The following is a 22,737-nucleotide window of genomic DNA, read 5'->3' as shown; positions in this document are numbered from 1 at the left end:
CGACCCAAGATGCCCTATCTACACCAGTCTCACCTGCCTGCATCTGGCCCATAACCATCTAAATAGAAACATAGAAAATAGGTGCAGGAGGGGGCCATTCAGCCCTTCGAGCCAGCACCGCCATTCATTGTGATCATGGCTGACTGTCCCCAATCAATAACCCATGCCCGCCTTCTCCCCATATCCCTTGATTCCACTAGCCCCTAGAGCTCTATCTAACTCTCTCTTAAATCCATCCAGTGATTTGGCCTCCACTGCCCTCTGTAACAGGGAATTCCACAAAAGTTTTTTTTCTCACAGTCTTAAATGGCCTCCCCTTTATTCCAAGACTGTGGCCCTGGTTCTGGACTCGCCCAACATTGGGAACATTTTTCCTGCATCTAGCTTGTCCAGTCCATTTATATCTTTCCGATCTATGTTCTTGTACAAATGCCTTTTAAATGCTGTTGTAGTCCCTGCCTCAACTACCTCCTCTGGCAGCCTGTTCCATATGCCCACCACTCTCACTGTGAAAAAAAGGTGCCACTCGGGTTCCTATTTAGTTCAGAAGTTCTAAGAGCAGAATTAGGCCATTCGGCCCATCAGGTCTACTCCGCCATTGAATCAGGATTGATCTATCTCTCCCTCTAAAACCCATTCTCCTGCCTTCGCCCCATGACCCCTGTCACCCGCACCAATCAAGAATCTATCTATCTCTAACTTTAAAATATCCATTGAATCTGTGGCAATGAATTCCACAGATTCACCACCCTCTGGCTAAAGAAATTCATCCTCATCTCCTTCCTAAAGGAACGTCATTTTATTCTGAAGCTATGGACCTCTAATCCTAGACTCTCCCACTAGTGGAAGCATCCTCTCTCCACATCCACTCTATCCAGGCCTTTCATTATTTGGTAAGTTTCAATGAGGTGCCCCCTTCTTCCTTTTAAACTCCAGCGAATACAGGCCCAGTGCCGTCAAACGCTCATCATATGTTCACCCAATCATTCTTGGGATAGTTCTCGTAAATCCCCTCTGGACCCTCTCCAGTGCCAGCATGTCCTTCCTCAGACATGGGGCCCAAAACACCTCACAATACTCCGAATGCAGTCCGACCGACCAGTGCCTTATAAGGCCCCAGCATCACATCCCAGTTTTTGCGTTGTAGCCCTTTTCGAAATTAATCTGCCGTCCTTATTACCGATTCAACTGCAGGATTTCCAGAAAGCTGAATCAGTAATAAGGAAGGGGAATGCATTTATTTTGGGGTCCCCCCCCCTCAACCTTCTAAACCCCGGCGAGTGCAGGCCCACTTTCCCCTCTCACCTCAAACCATTGTCCGCTCAGTCGCAGTGGGTCCATTCCCAGATCCTTCGAGTGCTTTTAAAACATTTATTTTTTTTTTTTCCCGGCAAGAGCTCGTTTGCGTAACTTGGCTTGAGGAACTCGCTTCCACATGGAGCGGCTGAGGTGAAGAGCCGGGAGCATTTAAGGGGAAAGCTGGAGAAACATTAGATGGGACCAGGAATGGGAAGGTCTTGTCGTTTGGGTTGGGAATGCAGTGACGTGGGAAGGGGTGGCGTTCAGACTATTGAACGCGGTCCAGGCCCAGTAGAAGCTAATGGCTTGTCTTCATGCCACAGAGTGTAATTGTGTGCAATCTTGCCTGATCTTCATTCGAGGGGTATAATGGGGCTCCCATTAACCACTCTGGGTCATTGCCTTAAATGGAAACAAGTGCATTCCAACCATGCTAGTTAGAGGAAAGAGAGGAAAAAAAACTTTCATTAGAACCAGCTCACATACCTCAGCTGCGTGGTTTTGCTTAAAGCAATGTGAAGTATGTTGAGATTTATTGCTGAGGACCTGGCAAGGCACTTGCTTTTCTTGGCCACTTCCTCAGCTTTGTGTCTGGAACAAAGAAGAAAAAAAACGCGTTGCCTTATCGTGGTATGCGATCTCGCAAGTACGCAAGCAGAGCCCCCCTCATACTCCGAGCCCCCCCCCCCCCAAAAGGAACAAGACACCTGAGAGCCTGCAGCAAGGAACTGCAGACAGACACAAAGAGCTGGAGTAACTCAGCGGGCCGAACAGCATCTCTGGAGAAAAGGAATGGGGTGACGTTTCGGGTCGACACCCATCTTCAGACTTTCCTCTTCCCCTCAACTCGGCAAGGCCAGCAGCATAATCAAGGACCAGTCTCACCCCGGCCACTCCCTCGTCTCCCCCTCTCCCATCGGGCAAAAGGTATAGAAGTGCGAAAACACACACACCACCAGAATCGGAGACAGTTTCTTCCCAGCTGTTATCAGGTAACTGAATCATCCTACCACAACCAGAGAGCAGTGCTGAACTACTATCTACCTCAATGGTGATCCTCGGACTACCCTTGATTGGACTTTGCTGGCTTTACTTTGCACTAAATTCCCTTATCATGTATCTATCTATACACTGTAAATGGCTCGATTGTGATCTTGTAGAATCTGAAGAAGGATCTTGACCCAAAACGTCACCTATTCCTTTTCTCTCCAGAGACGCTGCCTGTCCCGTTGAGTTACTCCAGCTTTTTGTGTCTTATCGTCTTTCTGCTGACTGGTTAGCATACAATAAAACTCCTCCCCTTCTGCCGTGGGGTAGACTGACTCCCCTCCCCCCCACCCTCCCCAATCTTTGCACATCCCCAATCCTTTCCACTCATCACTATAATTTCATGTTTCATGTATTTTGTGTTTTTCTGAGTATTGCGAGATCAATTTCACTCCTGGGAGAAATAAAGTTCTATAGTATTTCATATCCTCTAGAGCAGGGTCCCAACTTGAAACAACACATTTATCCATGTCCTTCAGAGATACTGTCTACCACAATCAGTTGGAAGAAGTGTCCTGACCCAAGACATCACCTAGTCATGATCTAGATGTAGAAACAAGGAACTGCAGATGCTGGTATACCAACAAAAAAAAAGACACAAAGTGCTGGAGTAACTGAATTAAACAGGCAGCAACTCTGGAGAACATGAATAGGTGACGTTTCGAGTCGGGTCCATTCTTCAAAGTCTGCAGGTCAGGCAGCATCTCTGGGGAAGTTGGACACGCGATGTTTCGAAACGGCACCTATCCATGTTCACCAGAGATGCTGCCTGACCCACTGAGTTACTCCAGCACTCTGTGTCGTTATGTTTGTAAAAACTAGGACCAGCAGTTCCTTGTTTCTACATAAGTGTTTAATTGTCATATGTACTGAAAACGGAGCAATGAATTTCTCACTTGCAGCAGCTTAACAGGCCTGTAAACACAATATTCATTGATGACTAGTGAGCAAAATCAATTAAAAAAGTTAAAACAAGATTACTGCAAAATCCTGACTTCTTTGGTGCAACAAAAGCAGTTCATGGTTTAGTTGGTGTTTGCAGTGTTCAAGGGCTTGATGGTTGTTGGGAAGAAGCTGTTCCCGAACCTGGAGGCCATAGTTTTCGGGCTCCTGTACTTATTTCCCGATGCCCGATGGCATGAATGAAATGAGAGCGTGGCCAGGGTCCTTGGTGATGTTGGCTGCCTTGTTGTTGAAACAGCGACTCCTGTAGATCCCTTCGATGGTGGGATTTGTTTTGGACTGAACTGAAAAGACATTTCTTCAGATAGTAGTGAGTCTTTGGAAATACACACCCCAGTCGATGTGGGGACTTGATCAGTGGCAGCTTATAAAACATGGATCCAAGGAATTATGTATATTAAAGGATTCAAGGATAGGATAGGAATATGCTGTTGAGATAGAATGAATGAATGGATGAATGAATAAGTTTATTGGCCAAGTATTCACATACAAGGAATTTGCCTTGGTGCTCCGCCCACAAGTGACAACAGTGATAGTTCGGAATGAGACATCCAACATTAATCATTAATAACATTAATAAAGCTCAGCCATGGTTGTGTTGAGGGCAGACTGGGTTGACGGGCTGAATGGCCTCTTGTCACTGTTTCTTACCTTCTCGTGCTCTCATTTCAGGCCGTGGCTTCAAGCTGTTGGTCCGTTCTGAAGACCAAGAGGCAGCAGATGAAGGTGAGAACACGCTCCCCTGGAACAGATCTGCTCTTCACTGCCCTCTCTCCGCACCGCCAGCCTTCAAAGACGTACAGGTTTATAGGTTAATCAGCGGTATAAATGTATAAAAAAATTAAATTGTCCCATGTGTGTAGGATAGTGTTAGTGTGCGGGGATCGCTGGTCGGCGCGGACTCAATAGACAATAGGTGCAGGAGTAGGCCATTCGGCCCTTCGAGCCAGCACTCCCATTCAATGTGATCATGGCTGATCATCCCCAATCAGAACCCCGTTCCTGCCTTCTCCCCTTATCCCCTGACTCTGCTATTTTTAAGAGCCTTATCTAGCTCTCTCTTGAAAGCATCCAGAGAACCGGCCTCCACAGAGAATTCCTGAGGCAGAGAATTCCACAGACTCACAACTCTCTGTGAGAAAAAGTATTTCCTCGTCTCCGTTCCAAATGGCTTACTCCTTATTCATAAACTGGGGCCCCTGGTTCTGGACTCCCCCAACATCGGGAATATGTTTCCTGCCTCCAGCGTGTCCAAGCCCTTAACAATCTTATATGTTTCAATGAGATGCCCTCTCATCCTTCTAAACTCCAGAGTGTACAAGCCCAGCTGCTCCATTCTCTCAGCTTATGACAGTCCCGGTGGGCGGACTTCAATGAAATTAAGGTGAGAGAGTGAAAGTTGAATGGACATTTACTTTACTTTAGAGATACAGCGTAGAAACTGGCCCTTCGGCCCACCGACTTTGTGCCGACCAGCGATCACCCTGTACGCTAATACTATTGTACACACTATGTAGTTTTTTTTACAACTTACCGAATCCGAATTAACCAACCGACCTGTATGTCTTTGGAGCGTGGGAGGAAACCGGAGCACCTGGAGAAAACCCATGCAGGGGGAAACGTACAAACTCCGTACAGACAGCCGGCTCTCTGGCGCTGTGAGGCAGCCACTGTGCCGCCCCGCATTTACAGTGAGGATATAAAGAGCCTATCCACAACCGTGCTCCTAAGCTCTTAAATTCAGCAGCGAAGCCTGCTTGACACATCGAACAGAACAGCACAAGGTGAGGCCCTTCGGCCCACAATATCTGTGCCGATCATGATGCCAAGTCCATCTTTTATCTGTCCATGGGCGGACAGGGGGGCACGTCCCCCATGCTTTGAGAGGTGGGGGACAATCCTCCCCATGTTCTGTATTCCGGACTTCATCAGCCGCTTTTAGGACCGAGATGAGGAAAACCTTTTTTGACACAGAGAGTGGTGAATCTCTGGAATTCTCTGCCGCAGAAGGTAGTTGAGGCCAGTTCATTGGCTATATTTAAGAGGGAGTTAGATGTGGCCCTTGTGGCTAAAGGGATCAGGGGGTATGGAGAGAAGGCAGGAATGGGATACTGAGTTGGATGATCAGCCATGATCATATTGAATGGCGGTGCAGGCTTGAAGGGCCGAAAGGCCTACTCCTGCACCTATTTTCTATGTTTCTATGTCTGTGTTTCTATGCTTTCTAAGGGCTGAATCGACCCGTTCGCGGGGCCTTTTAGCGCCCGTTGCGGCTTAAAATCAACCTGCTGCATCGAGGCTCCCGATGCTCCCGATGTTGAAGTCCCCGCTGGCTGATGAAAGACCCCGTGAACGGGCCGATTCAAGCCCCATGATTCGGGCCGGACGAAGCTGCTGTTGCTGGAGTTCGGAGTCGGTCACTAACTAGGTCAGCTCCCGATGTTACCGTCCACAGGCCCCACGGCTGAAGCCTCGCGTGTATGCGCATGCATGCGGGCGCGCGGCCGCCAGGAGATTGTGTCCCCTGCATGTCTTGATAGCGATTTCCGTGCCTGTGACACTTAAGTAGGTGCCATCATAGACAGTGTAAATGGTTATCACAAAATTACAGCGGGATCGTGATCAGCTGGGCAAGTGGGTTGACGGGTGGCTTATGGAGTTTCATGCAGATGATGGGGCGGTTCAGCATCTTGGGAAGTCAAACCAACCTATAAAGGGAATAACGTGAATAAAGTCCAGTAAGGTCCGATCAAAGATATTCCGAGGGTCTCCAATACTAGTCCATTTATAGAGTCATACAGTGTGGAAACAGGCCCTTCGACCCAACTTGCCCACACCGTCCAACATGTCCCAGCTACACTAGTCCCACTTAGTACTCATGCCGTGTACATTTTTGATATAAACCTCCTACACTAGTCCCACCTGCCTGCGTTTGACCCATATCCCTCCAAACCTGTCTTAATGCATTTCATTGTCTCTGTACTGTACACTGACAATGACAATTAAAATTGAATCTGAATCTGGATCTGAATCTTATCCTTATACCATGTACCATTATATAACCATATAACCATATAACAATTACAGCACGGAAACAGGCCATCTCGGCCCTACAAGTCCGTGCCGAACAACTTTTTTTTCCCGTTAGTCCCACCTGCCTGCACTCATACCATAACCCTCCATTCCCTTCTCATCCATATGCCTATCCAATTTATTTTTAAATGATACCAATGAACCTGCCTCCACCACTTCCACTGGAAGCTCATTCCACACCGCTACCACTCTCTGAGTAAAGACGTTCCCCCTCATATTACCCCTAAAATTCTGTCCCTTAATTCTGAAGTCATGTCCTCTTGTTTGAATCTTCCCTATTCTCAAAGGGAAAAGCTTGTCCACATCAACTCTGTCTATCCCTCTCATCATTTTAAAGACCTCTATCAAGTCCCCCCTTAACCTTCTGCGCTCCAGAGAATAAAGACCTAACTTATTCAACCTATCAACTGTATCTGTACACTGTGGACGGCTTGATTGCAAACACGTGACAATAAACTAATCTAAATTATTAAAAGAAAGGAGTGTTTTTTCCCCCCAATTAAACCTTCAGGTTATTTTTCTCCCTCTTGTGCTTTGACAGGTGCCCAATGGCTTCATTGCCCACATCTACTGTGTGTGTGAACACATCAGCCCGGTGCTGGCGTGGGGTTTCTTAGGACCCAGGAGCTCCCTCTACGATTTGTGCTGTTTCTTTAAGGTAGGTAAGGCTTTTCCTTCTGAGTGGGTAACATGTAGCAGGACCCTGGAGTGTGGGACCCGTACATTAGCTGCCTCTTGTACTACCCAGCAGAATTGTAGACAGTAGGTGCAGGAGTAGGCCATTCGGCCAGCACCGCCATTCAATGTGATCATGGCTGATCATCCACGATCAGTACAATTCTACAGATGCAACATAGAAAGCTCAGTCCGAAGACCCGAAACGTCACCTATTCCTTTTCCCCAGAGATAGTTTGGTTTAGTTTAGAGATAGAGAGTGGAAACAGGCCTTTCGGCCCACCGGGTCCGCGCCGACCAGCGATCCCCGCACATTAACACAATGCTAAACGCAATAGGGACAATTTTCATTTATACCAAGTACACAAACCCAAGCCAATGACTACAAACCTCCACTGTCCTCTGTGGCAGAAACCGAAGATCCGGACAAAACCCACGCAGGTCACAAAAACTCTACAGGCAGGCCCGAAAATGTTTCTGGCGCTGTCTCATCCCCATCCGAAACGGATCAGCCTCCCCTTTTTTTGTGTCTACCCGGTTAGACTGTGGCCCCTAGTTCTGGACTCCCCCAACGTTGGGAACATTTTTCCTGCATCTAGATTGTCCAGTCTTTTTATAATTTCTATACACTTTCTATAAGCCTCTCCCCCCCAGTCATTCTTTCCCCCTAAGGCAAAATGTCCAGAGTGAATACAACATAGCCCACTCTTTCCAATTTTATTTTCTTTTCTCATTTGACAACTTTCCATTTACCATTCCAGGGATTAACCTTGTGATATCCGGGGACTATCTAACCTCGTATTCTAATCTTTTTTTCAATGACACAAAAAAAGTTTACTTGTCCTATGTTATATTAGGCTTTGGTGCCATCGGACTGTACTTCTTCATAAAATAAAAAGGGTACTGTGCAGGAGATTCGGCCTCTTTTTTTATGCCAGCCCCATTCATTGGACATGGACTAATGTCTCTCAGAAAACTGGCCTGCGCTCACCCCATATGCTGATTCCACTAGCCCCTGCGCTCTTGAACTATTTAAATTCATCCAGTGGCTTGGCCTCCACTGCCCTCTGTGGCGGAGAATTCCACAAATTCACAACTCTCCAGGTGAAAATGTTTTGTTCTCATCTCAGCCTCCCCTTTACCCTTAGACTGTGGCCCCTAGTTCTGGACTCCCCCAACATTGGGAACATTTTTCCTGCATCTAGCTTGTCCAGTCTTTTTATAATTTTATACGTTTCTATAAGATCCCCCCCTCATCCTTCTAACTTCCAGTGAATACAAGCCCACTCTTTCCAATCTTTCCTCATATGACAGTCCTGCCATCCCGGGGATTAACCTCGTGGTGAATCAGACACAGGAACAGCTTCTTCTCCTCTGTTATCAGGCTTCTGATCGGTGATTCCATAAGCTAGGGTACTGTCCGATTCTCCTCTACCCCATTGCGGACATTGGACTTTGTCTCTGGAACTGGTGCGCTACAATGCTGAGAACTATATGCTGCGCTCTTGAATTTAGTTCAGTTTAGTTTAGAGATACTGCGCGGAAATAGGCCCTCGGCCCACCAGGTCCGCGCAGATCAGCGATCCCCGCACATTAACTCTATCCCACACACACTAGGGGCAATGTTACATGTACACCAAGCCAATTAACCTACAAACCTGCACGTCTTTGGAGTGTGGGCGGAAACCGAAGATCTCGGAGAAAACCCACGCAGATCACGGGGAGAATGTACAAACTCCGTACAGACAGCACCCGTAGTTGGGATCGAACCCGGGACTCGGGCGTTTCAAATTTCTCTTCATTGAGTTCTGCTCCTGTGCACATTGATGGCTGGGAATATCCCCTTCGATAATCTACAGTTCGTCCTTGTACATCACACCACAAATGCTTTTTGATGCACCGATAGGTGCAAGAATTAGGCCATTCGGCCCATTGAGTCTGAGCTATAGGGAGAGGTTGCTTAGGCTGGGACTCTATTCCTTGGAGCACAGGAGGATGAGGGGTGAACTTACAGAGGTGTATAAAATCATGAGAGGAATAGATCGGGTAGACGCTCAGAATCTCTTGCCCAGAGGAAGTGAATTAAGGACCAGAGGACATAGGTTTAAGGTGAAGGGGAAATATTTAAAAGGAATCTGAGGGGTAACTTTTTCACACAAAGGGTGGTGGATGTATGGAACAAGCTGTCGGAGGTGGTAGCCAAGGCTGGGACCATCCCAGCTTTTAAGTAACAATTAGGCAGGTACATGGATAGGACAAGTTTGGAGGGATATGGGCCAAACGCGGGGAGGTGGGACGGGACATGTTGACCAGTGTGGGCAAGTTGGGCCAAAGGCCCTGTTGCCACACTGTGCCACTGTGACTTTATGACTCAAAGTCTACTCCGCCATTCATTCACGGCTGATCTATCTTTCCCTCTCAACTCCATTCTCCTGCCTTCTCCCCATAACCCCTGACACCTGAGGGAGGTTAGATGTAAAGCTCATGTCCAGTTTTAGTGTAGGTTATACAGCATGGAAACAGGCCCTTCGGCCCACTGAGTAATAGAGGAATATTGACAACAAAATGCTAGAATAACTCAGCAGGACAGGTAGCATCTCTGGATGGAAGGAATGGGCAACATTTGGGGTCGAGACCATTCTTCAGATCAGACTTTTGTAAACCAGCATCTGCAGTTCCTTCCTACGCACATATATAGGAATGATATCAAAGTCAAAGTCAATTTTATTCGTCACATGCACCCGAAGGTGCAGTGAAATGAATTTGCCAGCAGCGATACATTTAAAAAGAGAACGCACAATACACAATAGAATTTAACACAAACATCCACCACAGCGTTCTTCACTGTGGTGGAAGGCAACAAAGTTCAGTCAGTTCATCCGTGGTCGGGGCCATGAACCCTCCATAGTCGCCGCTACGGGCAGCCCGATGTACAGACCCTCTCGTCGGGATGATCCAAACTCTGACGTCGGGACAGTCGAACACACTCCGCGGCTTGGAGTGCCCGAATCGGCGTTTTCCTACCGGAGACTGTGGCTTCAGGATGTTATAGGCCACAGGCCGGCGGTAGGAGCTCTTCTCCGGCGATCCCCGGCAAGGGATCCCAGGCGGTAAGTCAATGCCACGCCCACGGCTAAAAGTTCCGCAGACCCATGATGTCAAAGTCACCAGGCCTGGTCACACATATATGGTCAGGGTTAACGCCAACGTTCTGTTGTATTTTCAGGAACAAGTCCTCTTCTTCCTGAAGGACATCTTTGACTTTGAGAAGGTGAGGTACACCAGCAGGGAGAGTCTAGCAGAGGACATCTTACACCTGATCCAGCGTCGCACCGAGCTGCTGATGGCTTACCTGGGGACTGACAGCCTGAGACATCTGAATGGGTATGTGGGAGTCCCACTTCATCACAGGGTCTTGTAACCACACGTACACTAAACCAGGGCCTTGACGCAACCCTGTGCAAAGGTCACCACACAGATGCAGGGGTGTCTATGAACCGGGGACCCGTAAAGACCCCAAGCCCAGGAACGACTGCTCTTGAAGCAGTATTCACTGGGTTCCCTTTCTTTTTTTAATGCAGGAAAGAACTGCATGTGTTGGTTTATACCGAAGATAGACAGAAAATACTAAGCTTGTCGGGCAGCAGCGCTGGAGAAAAAGAATAGGTGACCTATACCGAATAGGAATTCCTAAAGGGGCTGTCCCACTTGGGCAACCTAATCTGCGAATTCTGGCGAGTTGACTCATACTCGCATCATGGTCGACACAAGGTCGTAGGAGGTCTTCGTAACTCTCCTTCATGCTCGAGAGTGGTCTCCGCATACTCGAGGCCTCAGCTAGGTCGCGGCTTTTTTCTCAATATGTTAAAAAATGCCCGCGATTAAAAAAAGGTCGCCATGGAAAATATCGCTACTTTTTTTACTCGTGGGTTTAGTCGGCATGTTAGTCGTAGGTAATCGAGGGTAGTCGAAGGTAGTCGTAGATAATCTTCATCATAGTCCAAGGGGGATCGCCTTCACTCTCCACTATTCGGTGTCCAATTTTCCCGAAGTTAGTCGTAGCCAAGGAGGTCGAAGGAGGCCTTCAACATGTCATTTTTTTAAACTCTTCTAAACTCGCCAATTAGGTCGCCCAAGTGGGACAGCCCCTTTATGGAATAATAGACCCAGTCCAATTTCTTTTTTGTTGCTTTTGTCATTTTTGTAATTTCTTTAGGCTGGTTTGAGGGGAAAGTGCTGCTTTGGACTTTAGAGATACAGCGCGGAAACAGGCCCTTCGGCCCACCGAGTCCGCGCCGACCAGGGATCACCCCGTACCCTAACACTATCCTATACACACTGTGCACAGTTTACAATTTTGCCCAAGCCGATTAACCTGCAAACCTGTACGCCTTTGGAGTGTGGGCGGAAACCGGAACACCCGGAGAAAACTCACCCAGTCAAAGGGAGAACGTGCAAACTCCGTACAGACAGCACCTGTAGTCAGGATTGAACCCGGGTCTCTGGCACTCGACCGCTGCGCCATTGTGCCGCCTTTAAATCCCATTCCAAAAATTTGGAAATCTAATCTGTTTTGGGAGTGCAGTACTGAAGGAGTGTTGCTGCCTTGAAAGTCTTTTAGATGAGAGTTAAACTGAGACTCTCGTCCGCCTTGTCACTAGAAACTCTGTTATAAAAGTTTGAAGAACAGCAGGAAGTTATTCCTTGTGTTCCTCATTCCTCCTGCCAGCCAATTCCAATGAGAAGAAAAATTACAGACAAAATGCTGGCGTGACTCAGCGGGTCAGGCAGCATTGCTGTAGATCATGTATAGGTGACGTTTTGGGACTAATGCCAGTCTGAAGAAGGGTCCTGACCTGAAACGTCACCCATCTATGTTCTCTTGGGATGCTGCCTCACCTGCGGAGTTCAACGTGCAAACAAGCGATACAAGGTGCAAACAAGCCCAACAGCCCACCGAGCCCACGCCAACCACACACCAGGGACAATTTACAATTTTTTACCGAAGCCTATTATGCCCCATGTCCCACTTAGGAAACCTGAACGGAAACCTCTGGAGACTTTGTGCCCCACTCAAGGTTTCCGTGCGGTTCCCGGAGGTTTTTGTCAGTCTCCCTACCTGCTTCCACTCCCTGCAACCTCCGGCAACCACCTGCAACCTCCAGGAACCGCACGGAAACATTGGGTGGGGCGCAAAGTCTCCAGAGGTTTCCGTTCAGGCTTCCAAAGTGGGACAGGGGCATTAGTCTACAAACCTGAAGACAGACACAAAATGCTGGATTACCTGAAGGGGACGGGTAGCATCTCTGGAGGGAGGGAAGGGTCTCGAGCCCTTCTTCAGACTCTGAAGAAGGGTCTAGAGCCGAAACGTCACACAGTTCTTCTCTTCAGAGATGCGGCCTGTCCCGCTGAGTTACTCCAGCATTTTGTGTCTATCCATGGTGTAAATCAGCATCTGCAGTTCCTTCCTACACAGCCTTCAAACATGTACATCGTTGGAGTCACTCCAGCATTTTTGTATTTTTCTTTGGTAAACCAGCACCTGCAGTTCCCTGTAATGACTCCTAGAAGCAAGTTATCTCAGGATTGATGTCATTGTCCGTTGTGGGAGTCCGCTGGGCGTAAACTGGCCGGTGTGAATCCTCCACTGCAACACGACAGAAGTGACTTCAATGAGTCTGACGAAGGGCCTCGACCCGAAACGTCGCCTATTCCTTCGCTCCATAGATGCTGCCTCACCCGCTGAGTTTCTCCAGCATTTTTGTCTACCCTCGATTTTTCCAGCTTCTGCAGTTCCTTCTTAAACGTCAATGTTCATTGAAACATTTTGAGGTCGGAAGAAGCCTTTGTGAATGAAAGATCCACCTTTTCCGCTGTCAAGTAAATCGTACATCGGAATGCCAAGAGCTGTTGGCGTCTGTAACGATTAATAATCATTTTGGGATCACTATTATTTGGCTCTGTGCCTTGCTCTGTGGCGGTTCCCGTTGGACACCCCTTGCCTGACCTTCTCTCTGCATTTCCTTGCCCATGGAATGAATGAACGGCGCATCTCTCACGGTTTTGGTGGGAGCTTTTTGCACGGTGAAATTCCAAGGGAACCGTGGGATTTGGAGCTATTCCTCGAGGGGGGGGGGGGGGGGGGGGCGGGGCGATTAATGGTGGGGGGGGTCAGTAAAGCAAAATGTGTTTGTCATCCCACGACAGGGGGAGTCTCAAGGAAGCACCTACCCTGGGCCAAAGATGATGGGACAAGTTGCACGGTGCCTATAATTCATGATAGACTCAGGGAGGTTTCCAATGGAAAGTATCCGGGATTTTTTGTAGACTCTTGGTGTTGCTGAGGGCGACCAAGTCCAGACCGGTTGATTACTTGGAAATCCCGGTTGCGATTCGGAAAGCCATTTCATTTTGGCCAGGAGGTATCCTTACAATTGTATTACCTGCAATAAACTTGGTGTGACGTTGCATTGTCTGCCGTTTTGTTGCTTCTATCTGGTCATGGCTTTGACCACTGTTTGGCTCGCCACGTCTTCCCAGTCCCAATCCCAGAGGATGATACGAGGTTAATCCCCGGGATGGCGGGACTGTCATAAGCTGAGAGAATGGAGCAGCTGGGCTTGTACACTCTGGAGTTTAGAAGCATGAGAGGGCATCTCATTGAAACATATAAGATTGTTAAGGGTTTGGACACGCTAGAGGCAGGAAACATGTTCCCAATGTTGGGGGAGTCCAGAACCAGGGGCCACAGTTTAAGAATAAGGGGTAAGCCATTTAGAACGGAGACGAGGAAACACTTTTTCTCACAGAGAGTGGAGAGTCTGTGAGAATTCTCTGCCTCAGAGGGCGGTGGAGGCCGGTTCTCTGGATACTTTCAAGAGAGAGCTGGATAGGGCTCTTAAAGATAGCGGAGTCAGGGGATTTGGAGAGAAGGCAGGAACAGGATACTGATTGGGGATGATCAGCCATGATAACATTGAATGGTGGTGCTGGCTCGAAGGGCCGAATGGCCTACTCCTGCACCTATTGTCTATTGACCATCCAACAACCTGTGTGGAATCTGCACCTTCTCCCCGTGACTGCCTGGGTTCTCCCTGGGTGCATTTAGCTTCCTCCCACATCGAGGAGGCCATTCTGCCCATCGGGTCTATGCCAGTTCTTAGCTTTCCCATTGGTCCCATCTCCCTACTTGTTCCCTGTAACCCAACAAGCCTTTATCACAGGGCGGGGAATCAAGAACCAGAGGACACAGGTTTAAGGTGAGAGGGGCAACAGTTTAATAGACGGGAATTTGAGGAGACTAAAATAGGATTCTTGTGGTAAAATACAGTGCATTTGGCCTACATTGGTCTAAACCTTCCTTTTCCATGTACTCAACCAAGTGTCTTTTAAATGCTGTTATAGATACATAGAAACATAGAAACATAGAAATTAGGTGCAGGAGTAGGCCATTCGGTCCTTCGAGCCTGCACCGCCATTCAATATGATCATGGCTGATCATCCAACACAGTATCCCGTACCTGCCTTCTCTCCATACCCCCTGATCCCCTTAGCCACAAGGGCCACATCTAACTCCCTCTTAAATATAGCCAATGAACTGGCCTCAACTATCCTCTGTGGCAGAGAGTTCCAGAGATTCACCACTCTCTGTGTGAAAAAAGTTCTTCTCATCTCAGTTTTAAAGGATTTCCCCCTTATCATTAAGCTGTGACCCCTTGTCCTGGACTTCCCCAACATCGGGAGCAATCTTCCTGCATTTAGCCTGTCCAACCCCTTAAGAATTTTGTAAGTTTCTATAAGTTATAGTTCCTTTCTCAACTGGCAGTTCTAGTACCTTTCCCAACTCTGGCAGCTTGCTTAGTACACCCACCACCCTCTGTGCAGAAAATGTTGCCCCCTCCCCCCCAGGTTCCCATCAAACCTTTCCCCTCTCGCCTTAAACGTACGGCCCCTAGCTCTTGATTCCCGCTGCCGTGGGTACAATTGACCCTATCTATTCCCCTCATGATGGTGTCAAGCTGGGAAGGGTACCAAGCAGATTCACAAGGATGCTGCCAGGACTCGAGGGGTCTGAGCGACAGGGAGAAGTTGAGCAGGCTGGGACTCCATTCCTTGGAGCGCAGCAGGATAAGGTTCCAGAGTCGGGCAGGCTCCAGAAGTCTGCAGCTAATCCAAGAGGTTCCCACCATTGATTGGGACCTCAGCTCACGGGGTCTTTGAATGGAGAGAGAGACGTGACGACTCTAAACAGTGCAGCCATTCCACCAAGCAGCGGCTTATGTGTTTGGTGTTGTCTGCTGCTTATTAATGGTCCATAATGTGACTGTGTACACATTGGTATCTCTGTATCTATATCTCTGACACATATATGTATATATGGATCTCAGCACCTAAAAGAGTACACCACCCTGTTGACATTTCCGCCTGCACTTTAATTTTGCGTTTGACATTGTGATCCACCGCGGAACGATAGCTGCAGATGCAATATGATAAAATAGTGTAAAATAAAATGCTTGTATTTTCTGGAAAGTTGATTATAACTAATAAAAGCTGCCTTATATACACACACACACACACACACACACACAGTGGGTCTGTGCGAGCCTAGCAATATGTCTGCCCATAGACACAAAATGCCGGAGTAACTCAGCGGGACAGGCAGCATCTCTGGAGAGAAGGAATGGGCGACGTTTCGGGTCACGGCAGCTGACAATGGCCAGTTTCCTTGATCATCGTAACTTTTTTTTTGCACACCCCTCATGCACTTGTTCCGTATCTCTCTGCATCACCGTCTCAATCTATTGTCTCGTTTGCTCGCTGCATTTCATCAAAAGTAAGTTAATAATGCCTTACTTTTGATGAAATTCAGCGAGCAAACGCGATAATTCCCGATATTTTGGATCTTTAAATCTCCACGGCAAATGTCTGCTAAGCACTTCCGCTGTTTTTCCACCTTCAGTTCCCTCTTGTAATTACCTTACTTTCTATCTTTTTTTTTGCCTGAAAATTTAGGTCGCCGTGCTTCACGGTCACCCCGACTAGCACAGAAAATTTCAGCTCAAATATCGGCCGTTTTCCATGTTTTTAACGGGTGGGAAAGTGCGTGTTTTCCCATTCACTAACATGTACCGGATGTATAACATGTACTCCAGTTGAGATTTTCGGTCACGTGGGTGCGGATCTACGCTCCAGTGACCTTTCGTGAAATCACCCTATTCCCTCACTCCGGAGATGCGGCCTGTCCCGCTGAGTTACTCCAGCTTTTTGTGTCTATCTTCAGTATGAACCTGCACCTGCAGTTCTTTCCCACACAATATGTCTGTGCGTTTAATTTTGTATCAGCACTGGGCCCAAATCGCGAAGGCAAGCTGCCCACACGCTTGTCGCGGGCTTTTGTTAGCGACCACTGAGTGTCGGAGAGCACTGTCTGTAAGTAAAGCACTTTAACAAAGCAAATCGTTTCCTGCTGCTTTATTGGCGTGAGGCGTGCATTTTATTTCGGATGGTTTCAAATACAACGACCTGGACTCAGAGGGCTGCGGAGGCCAGGTCAGTGGATATTTATACGGCAGGGATTGACAAATTCTTGATTGGAACGGGTGTCGAGGGTTATGGGGAGAAGGCAGGAGAATGGGATTAGGAGGCAGAGATCAGCCATGATTCAATGGCAGAGAGGACTCGATGGGCCGAGTGGCCTAATTCTACTGCTATAACTAGTGATTTCAAATACGGAGACTTGGACATGTGCCTGCACACTGAGTACTTCACACAAAGAGAGGCCCGTACTCTTTTGATCGCAACAGGAGGACTTTTACAGAAGGGGTTCACAAACCTGAAAGGCCTGGAGAAAGTGGCAATAGACAATAAGTGCAAGAGTAGGCCATTCGGCCCTTCGAACCAGAAAGTTGATTATAACTAATAATAATAATTTGAGCCATTCAATGTGATCATGGCTGATCATCCCCAATCAGTACCCCGTTCCTGCCTTAATAGACAATAGATGTGGAGAGGATGTTTCCACCAGTGGGGGTATCCGGGACCAGGGGCCACTGCCTCAGAATAAAAGAACGAACCTTTAGAAAAGACATGAGGAGGAATTTCTTTAGTCAGAGGGTGGTGAATCTGTGGAATTCATTGCCACAGAAGGCGGTAGAGGCCAAGTCGGGGGATATTTTTAAGGCAGAGGTTGACAGATTCTTCATTAGTACGGGTGTCGGGACATGGGGAGAAGTAGCAATGTTACAAAATTTTGAGATTTTAAAAATCAAGTCTGCAATTTATCCCATCAGATAAAGCATAACAATAAGTTTAATTTGACACCAAATTCACTTTCATATCTCAAGTATTAAAAAAGTTATGGCCATTTTCATACTCGGAAATTAGCATCTTGTTCCCTATTGATTTACAATGGACAGCACGGAAACAGCTGCCATCTCGGCCCTACAAGCCCATTTCCTTAAGGAAAGATTAACATTTTTTTTTGTCCCTTAGTCACAAATAATTCTGCACTCATACCATGATTTTTATATCCATTTTCTCATCCATATAGCCTATCCAATTTATTTTTAAATGATACCCATGAACCTGCCTCCACCACTTCCACTGTGAGCTCATGGTTTACACCGCTACCACTTGCTGCGTAATTAAGTTCCCCCTCATATTACCCCTAAACTTCTGGATCCCTTAATTACTGAAGTAACATGTCCTAGGGTTTATATCTGCCCCATTCTCAAAGGGAAAAGCTACATCCACGTCAACTCTGTCTATATAAAACCCTGGGGCTGCGAGAGGTTGCGGAAGACCTCTATCAGGTCCCCCCTATAACTATATTATGCGCTCCTATAGAATAAAGACATAACTTATTTTCAACCTATTTCTGTAACTTAGTTGAACATCTGCGGTTAGAAACCCTAGGCAAAATTCTAGTAAATCCGCCTCTGTACTCAGCGCTAAAATTGTTGGCGTCCAGATTCCCATAACGATTCAGGTAGGTTTTGTAACACCATACTCCAGATTTGGTTCACCAAAAGGTGCCTTGTACAATTTTATGGCATTACATCCCAGCTTCTATATATAAGGGGGAAATGTTTTAGGACCGAGATGAGAAAAACTTTTTTTCACACTGAGAGGTGGATCTCTGGAATTCTCTGCCACAGAAGGTAGTTGAGGCCAGTTCATTGGCTATATTTAAGAGGGAGTTAGATGTGGCCCTTGTGGCTAAGGGGATCGGGGGGTATGGAGAGAAGGCAGGGATGGGATACTGAGTTGGATGATCAGCCATGATCAAATTGAATGGCGGCGAATGGCCTACTCCTGCACCTATTTTCTATCTTTTCTATGTCTATGAATGGCCTAATTCTGCTCCAATGACTCGGGTGAACATGAGTCATAATGGGTTTTGCCAGAGTGGGGGAGCGGGTGCTTTTCCACTGGGTGGGGAATCAGAAACAAGAGGACGAATGTATATGGTGAGAGGGACAAGATTTAGTAGGAACCTGAGCGAAGAACAGTCTGAAGAAGGGTCTCGACCCGAAACGTCCCCCATTCCTTCCCTCCAGAGATGCTGCCTGTCCCGCTGAGTTACTCCAGCGTTTTTTGACCACCTGAAGAGTCACCCTCCTGGGTTACAGCTCTTCAAGTACTCTTTAGAGCTTTCTTTAGAGATACAGCGCGGAAACAGGCCCTTCGGCCCACTGAGTCCACGCCGACCAGCGATCACCCCGTACACTAGCAGCATACTACTCACTAGGGACTAGTTATCATTTTACTGAAGCCGATTAACCTACAGACCTGTGCGTCTTTGGAGCGTGGGAGGAAATAGGCAATAGGTGCAGGAGTAGGCCATTCGGCCCTTCGAGCCAGCACTGCCATTCAATGTGATCATGGCTGATCATCCCCAATCAGTACCCCGCTCCTGCCTTCTCCCCATATCCCCAGACTCCACTATCTTTAAGAGCTCTATCCAGCTCTCTCTTGAAAGTATCCAGAGAACCGACGTCCACTGCCCTCAGGCAGAGAATTCCACAGACTCACCACTCTGTGTGAGACAAAGTGTTTCCTCGTCTCCGTTCTAAATGGCTTACCCCTTATTCTTAAACTGTGTGGCCCCTGGTTCTGGACTCCCCCAACATCGGGAACATGTTATCTGCCTCTAGCGTGTCCAAACCCTTAACAACCTGTTTCGTTAAAATTGCCTCTCATCCTTCTAAACTCCAGAGTGTACAAGCCCAGCCGCTCCATTCTCTCTGCATCTGACAGGAGCACCCGGGGAAAACCCACGCAGGTCAAAGGGAGAACGTACGAACTCTGTACAGACAGCACCCGTAGTCGGGATCAAACCCGGGTCTTTGGCGCTGGAAGGCAGCAAGCCTTGAGGAGGGTTTACACATCTGTTTTGCTAAGAATGTCATTGTTTTGTTTCGGCACATATGGCAACGAAACACTCTTGAAAAGTCAGTGCCCAATTAATTTTTGGAAAACAAGTTCTAAAGATTAATTTACACTCCACTCATGTCCGAAGAAGGGTCTTGACCCAAAACGTCACCCATTCCTTCGAACCAGAGTTGCTGCCTGTCCCGCTGAGTTACTCCAGCATTTGTGTCTATCTTTGGGCTCTGATGGATTCACTTGCTCTCATTCACCATCAAGAGGCCCCAGATTTCCATTCTCATCTCTGACAAGAACCGTTTGCGGACCAGACATGGTCAGGACAGCCAAGTTCAAATGCCTTATCCTGCCTAGAATCTCAATCTTGGCTCTCAAGACTTCTGCAGTCATTACTGATACTGGGTCACCATAACCTTGACATTCAATTCTGAAGATTAGCACAGGATTTGTTTTTGAGAGTCGCTCCTATTAAAAGATCAGATGGATTGATTCCTTGCGGTATTGCAGGTACAAAACCATGAGAGGAATAGATCGGGTAGATGCACAGTCTTGCTCAAGAGCAGGGGAATCGAGAACCAGAGGACAAGGGTTTACAGTGAAGGAGGAAAGATTTAATAGGAACCTGAGGGGTAACTTTTTCCACACAAGGGGAGGTGAGTGTATGGAACGAGCTGCCAGAGGAGGTAGTTGAGGCTGGGCCTATTGCAACATTTAAGAAACAGTTAGACAGATATGGAGAGTAGTTTAGTCCATGGATAGTTCTACAAGACAATTTCTAGAAGACACACAACCAATTCACTCAAACATCCATCACAGTACATATCCTCCTCACTGTGATGGAAGGCAAAGTCTTTTCTCTCCCCTGCACCATTTCTCTCCTGATGTTGAAGCCCCCGGAAGGGCGCTGGCAAGTCCCGCGGCCATTAAAGCCGCGCCGGGCGATGTACGGCCCCGCCCCTGGTCACGGGCGGGAGAAGTTGCTATGCGGGAGCTCCGAAAAGCGGCCTCCCACCCGGACCCGCGAGCTCCCGATGTCCCGTCCACCGGACCTGTGGCTGGAGCCTCCGAGCTCCGGAGTCGGGCCGCAGCCGCACGCCACCACCGCTCCTCTCGCCCCGAGGCCGGCCAGCCCCCACAATGGTGAGTAGGTCCGCAGGCTCCGCGACTGGAGACCCCAGGTCGTTCCGGTTGGAGGCCACTCCACGGTGCAAGGCCCCAACCACAACGGAGACCCAACAGGTAAAAGGTTGGGTCCCCCGTACAGGGAAGAGATTTTAAAAGTTTCCCCCCCGCCCCACGCATATACACAGTTAAAAATAGTATTAAAAAAAACACGAACATCTACATTTAACTAGACAAAAAATTTAAAAAAGACATACACGCTGTAGGGGGCGCTGCAACGTGAGTGGCACCGCCAACTCCAGGTTTGGAGGGATATGGGCCAAACGCGGGCAGGTGGGACTAGTGTAGATGGGACATGTTGGTCGATGTGGGCAAGTTGGGCCGAACGACTTGTTTCCACACTGTATCACTCAGACTCTACTTTCACAACGTTTAGAATTCATTTGGACAGCTACATGGATAGGAAAGATTTAACGGGGAAGTGGCCAAATGCAGGCTAGTGGGACTAATGTAGATGGGGAATGTTGGACGGCGTGGGCAAGTTGGGCTCAATGACTATGTCTCTATTGCGGTTCAGTGAATGGGAAGCCGTAAGGTCTAAGCACAACCTCAACGCCGACAATGCGGTGAGATAGCAAGAGAGTGCCGCACTGTTGGAGGTGATGTTTAGTTTGGAGACCCAGCGCCGAATCAGGCCATTCGGCCCACCGAGTCCGCGCCGACCAGCGATCCCCGCACACTAGCAGTATCCAACACTAGGGACAGTTTTTACATTTAGACCAAGCCAATTAACCTACATACCTGTACGTCTTTGGAGTGTGGGAGGAAAACGAGGTTCTCAGGGAAAACCCACGCAGGTCACGGGGAGAACGTAGAAACTCGGTACAGGCAGAACCCGTGGTCAGGAGCGATCCCGTGTCTCTGGCGCTGTGAGGCAGCAACTCTACCGCTGCGCCATCGTGCCGCCCTACTTGGCGAGGAGATGTCTGGCCTATCCGGTGAATGGACCGTTAGCCAGTTGCAGGTTCCAGACATCATTGGCGAGGCCAGAATTCGTCCTGCATCTTCTGCAACTAGAAGCCTGCTGAGGGTCGATCGCCCGGGTGCGTCTGGAGTCAAATACGGACCACGTTAGGTAGACGCAAAATTCTGGAGTAACTCAGCGGGTCAGGCAGTCTCTCTGGAGAGAAGGAATGTGTGACGTTTCGGATAGAGACCCTCTCCGAAGACCCGAACGTCATCCATTCCTTCTCTCCAGAAATGCTGCCTGTCCCACTGAGATAAGGGCCTGTCCCACTTGGGCGTCATTTGCATGTCACGACGCATGACATGCGCATTACTGGATAGACTTGGTTTATACTCTCTAGAATTTAGAAGATTGAGAGGGGATCTTATAGAAACTTACAAAATTCTTAAGGGGTTGGACAAGCTAGATGCAGGAAGATTGTTCCCGATGTTAGGGAAGTCCAGGACAAGGGGTCACAGCTTAAGGATAAAGGGGGAAATCCTTTAAAACCGAGATGAGAAGAACTTTTTTCACGCAGAGAGTGGTGAATCTCTGGAACTCTCTGCCACAGAGGGTAGTTGAGGCCAGTTCATTGGCTATATTTAAGAGGGAGTTAAGATGTGGCCCTTGTGGCTAAGGGGATCAGGGGGTATGGAGAGAAGGCAGGTACGGGATACTGAGTTGGATGATCAGCCGTGATCATATTGAATGGCGGTGCAGGCTCGAAGGGCCGAATGGCCTACTCCTGCACCTAATTTCTATGTTTCTATGTTTCTATTACGTGTACGTGGTGTTTCGTGACGCTGGCAGTGACGCGCGGTTGCGCGCGGCGCCCCTAGGATTTTGGAATGTACAAAATCTTCGTGCGCCCAATGGCGCCCAAGTGGGACTTGCCCTTGACTCCAGCTTTTTGTGTCTACCCTCTCCAGACTAGTCAGGGGAAAGAGAAACGAGAGATATAGACGGTGATGTAGAGAGATATAGAATCCAACCTCCACATTAGGCAGAGATGGGGGAACACTGCTCCTCTTGTGCCTTCACTAACAATCTGACAGATTCACAGACACACGAGGAACTGCAGATGCTGTAATCTTGTCCAAAACGCAAAGTGCTGGAGGAACTTGGCATCTTTGGAGGGAATGGAC

General features: G+C 48.1%; 1 protein-coding gene across 3 annotated transcripts in view; it reads left to right on the top strand.

The window, feature by feature from the left end:
* miga1 (mitoguardin 1) overlaps positions 1-15,641 on the top strand; it is a 59,647-nt gene extending 44,006 nt beyond the window's left edge. For all 3 annotated transcript variants that reach the window (XM_055641311.1, XM_055641309.1, XM_055641310.1), the window contains 4 exons: positions 3,982-4,035; positions 6,944-7,060; positions 10,304-10,461; positions 13,285-15,641. In XM_055641311.1, coding sequence (XP_055497286.1) covers positions 3,982-4,035; positions 6,944-7,060; positions 10,304-10,461; positions 13,285-13,324 — 369 coding nt within the window. In that variant the 3' untranslated portion in view covers positions 13,325-15,641. The remainder of the gene's footprint in view (positions 1-3,981; positions 4,036-6,943; positions 7,061-10,303; positions 10,462-13,284) is intronic.
* The last annotated feature ends 7,096 nt before the right edge of the window (positions 15,642-22,737 follow it).

This window comes from Leucoraja erinacea, chromosome 10 (genome assembly GCF_028641065.1).
Source record: "Leucoraja erinacea ecotype New England chromosome 10, Leri_hhj_1, whole genome shotgun sequence".
In the NCBI taxonomy this organism is placed as follows: Eukaryota; Metazoa; Chordata; class Chondrichthyes; order Rajiformes; family Rajidae; genus Leucoraja; species Leucoraja erinaceus.
The sequence above is the reverse complement of the archived record's forward strand: the minus strand, read 5'-3'. Positions and strand labels throughout refer to the sequence as shown.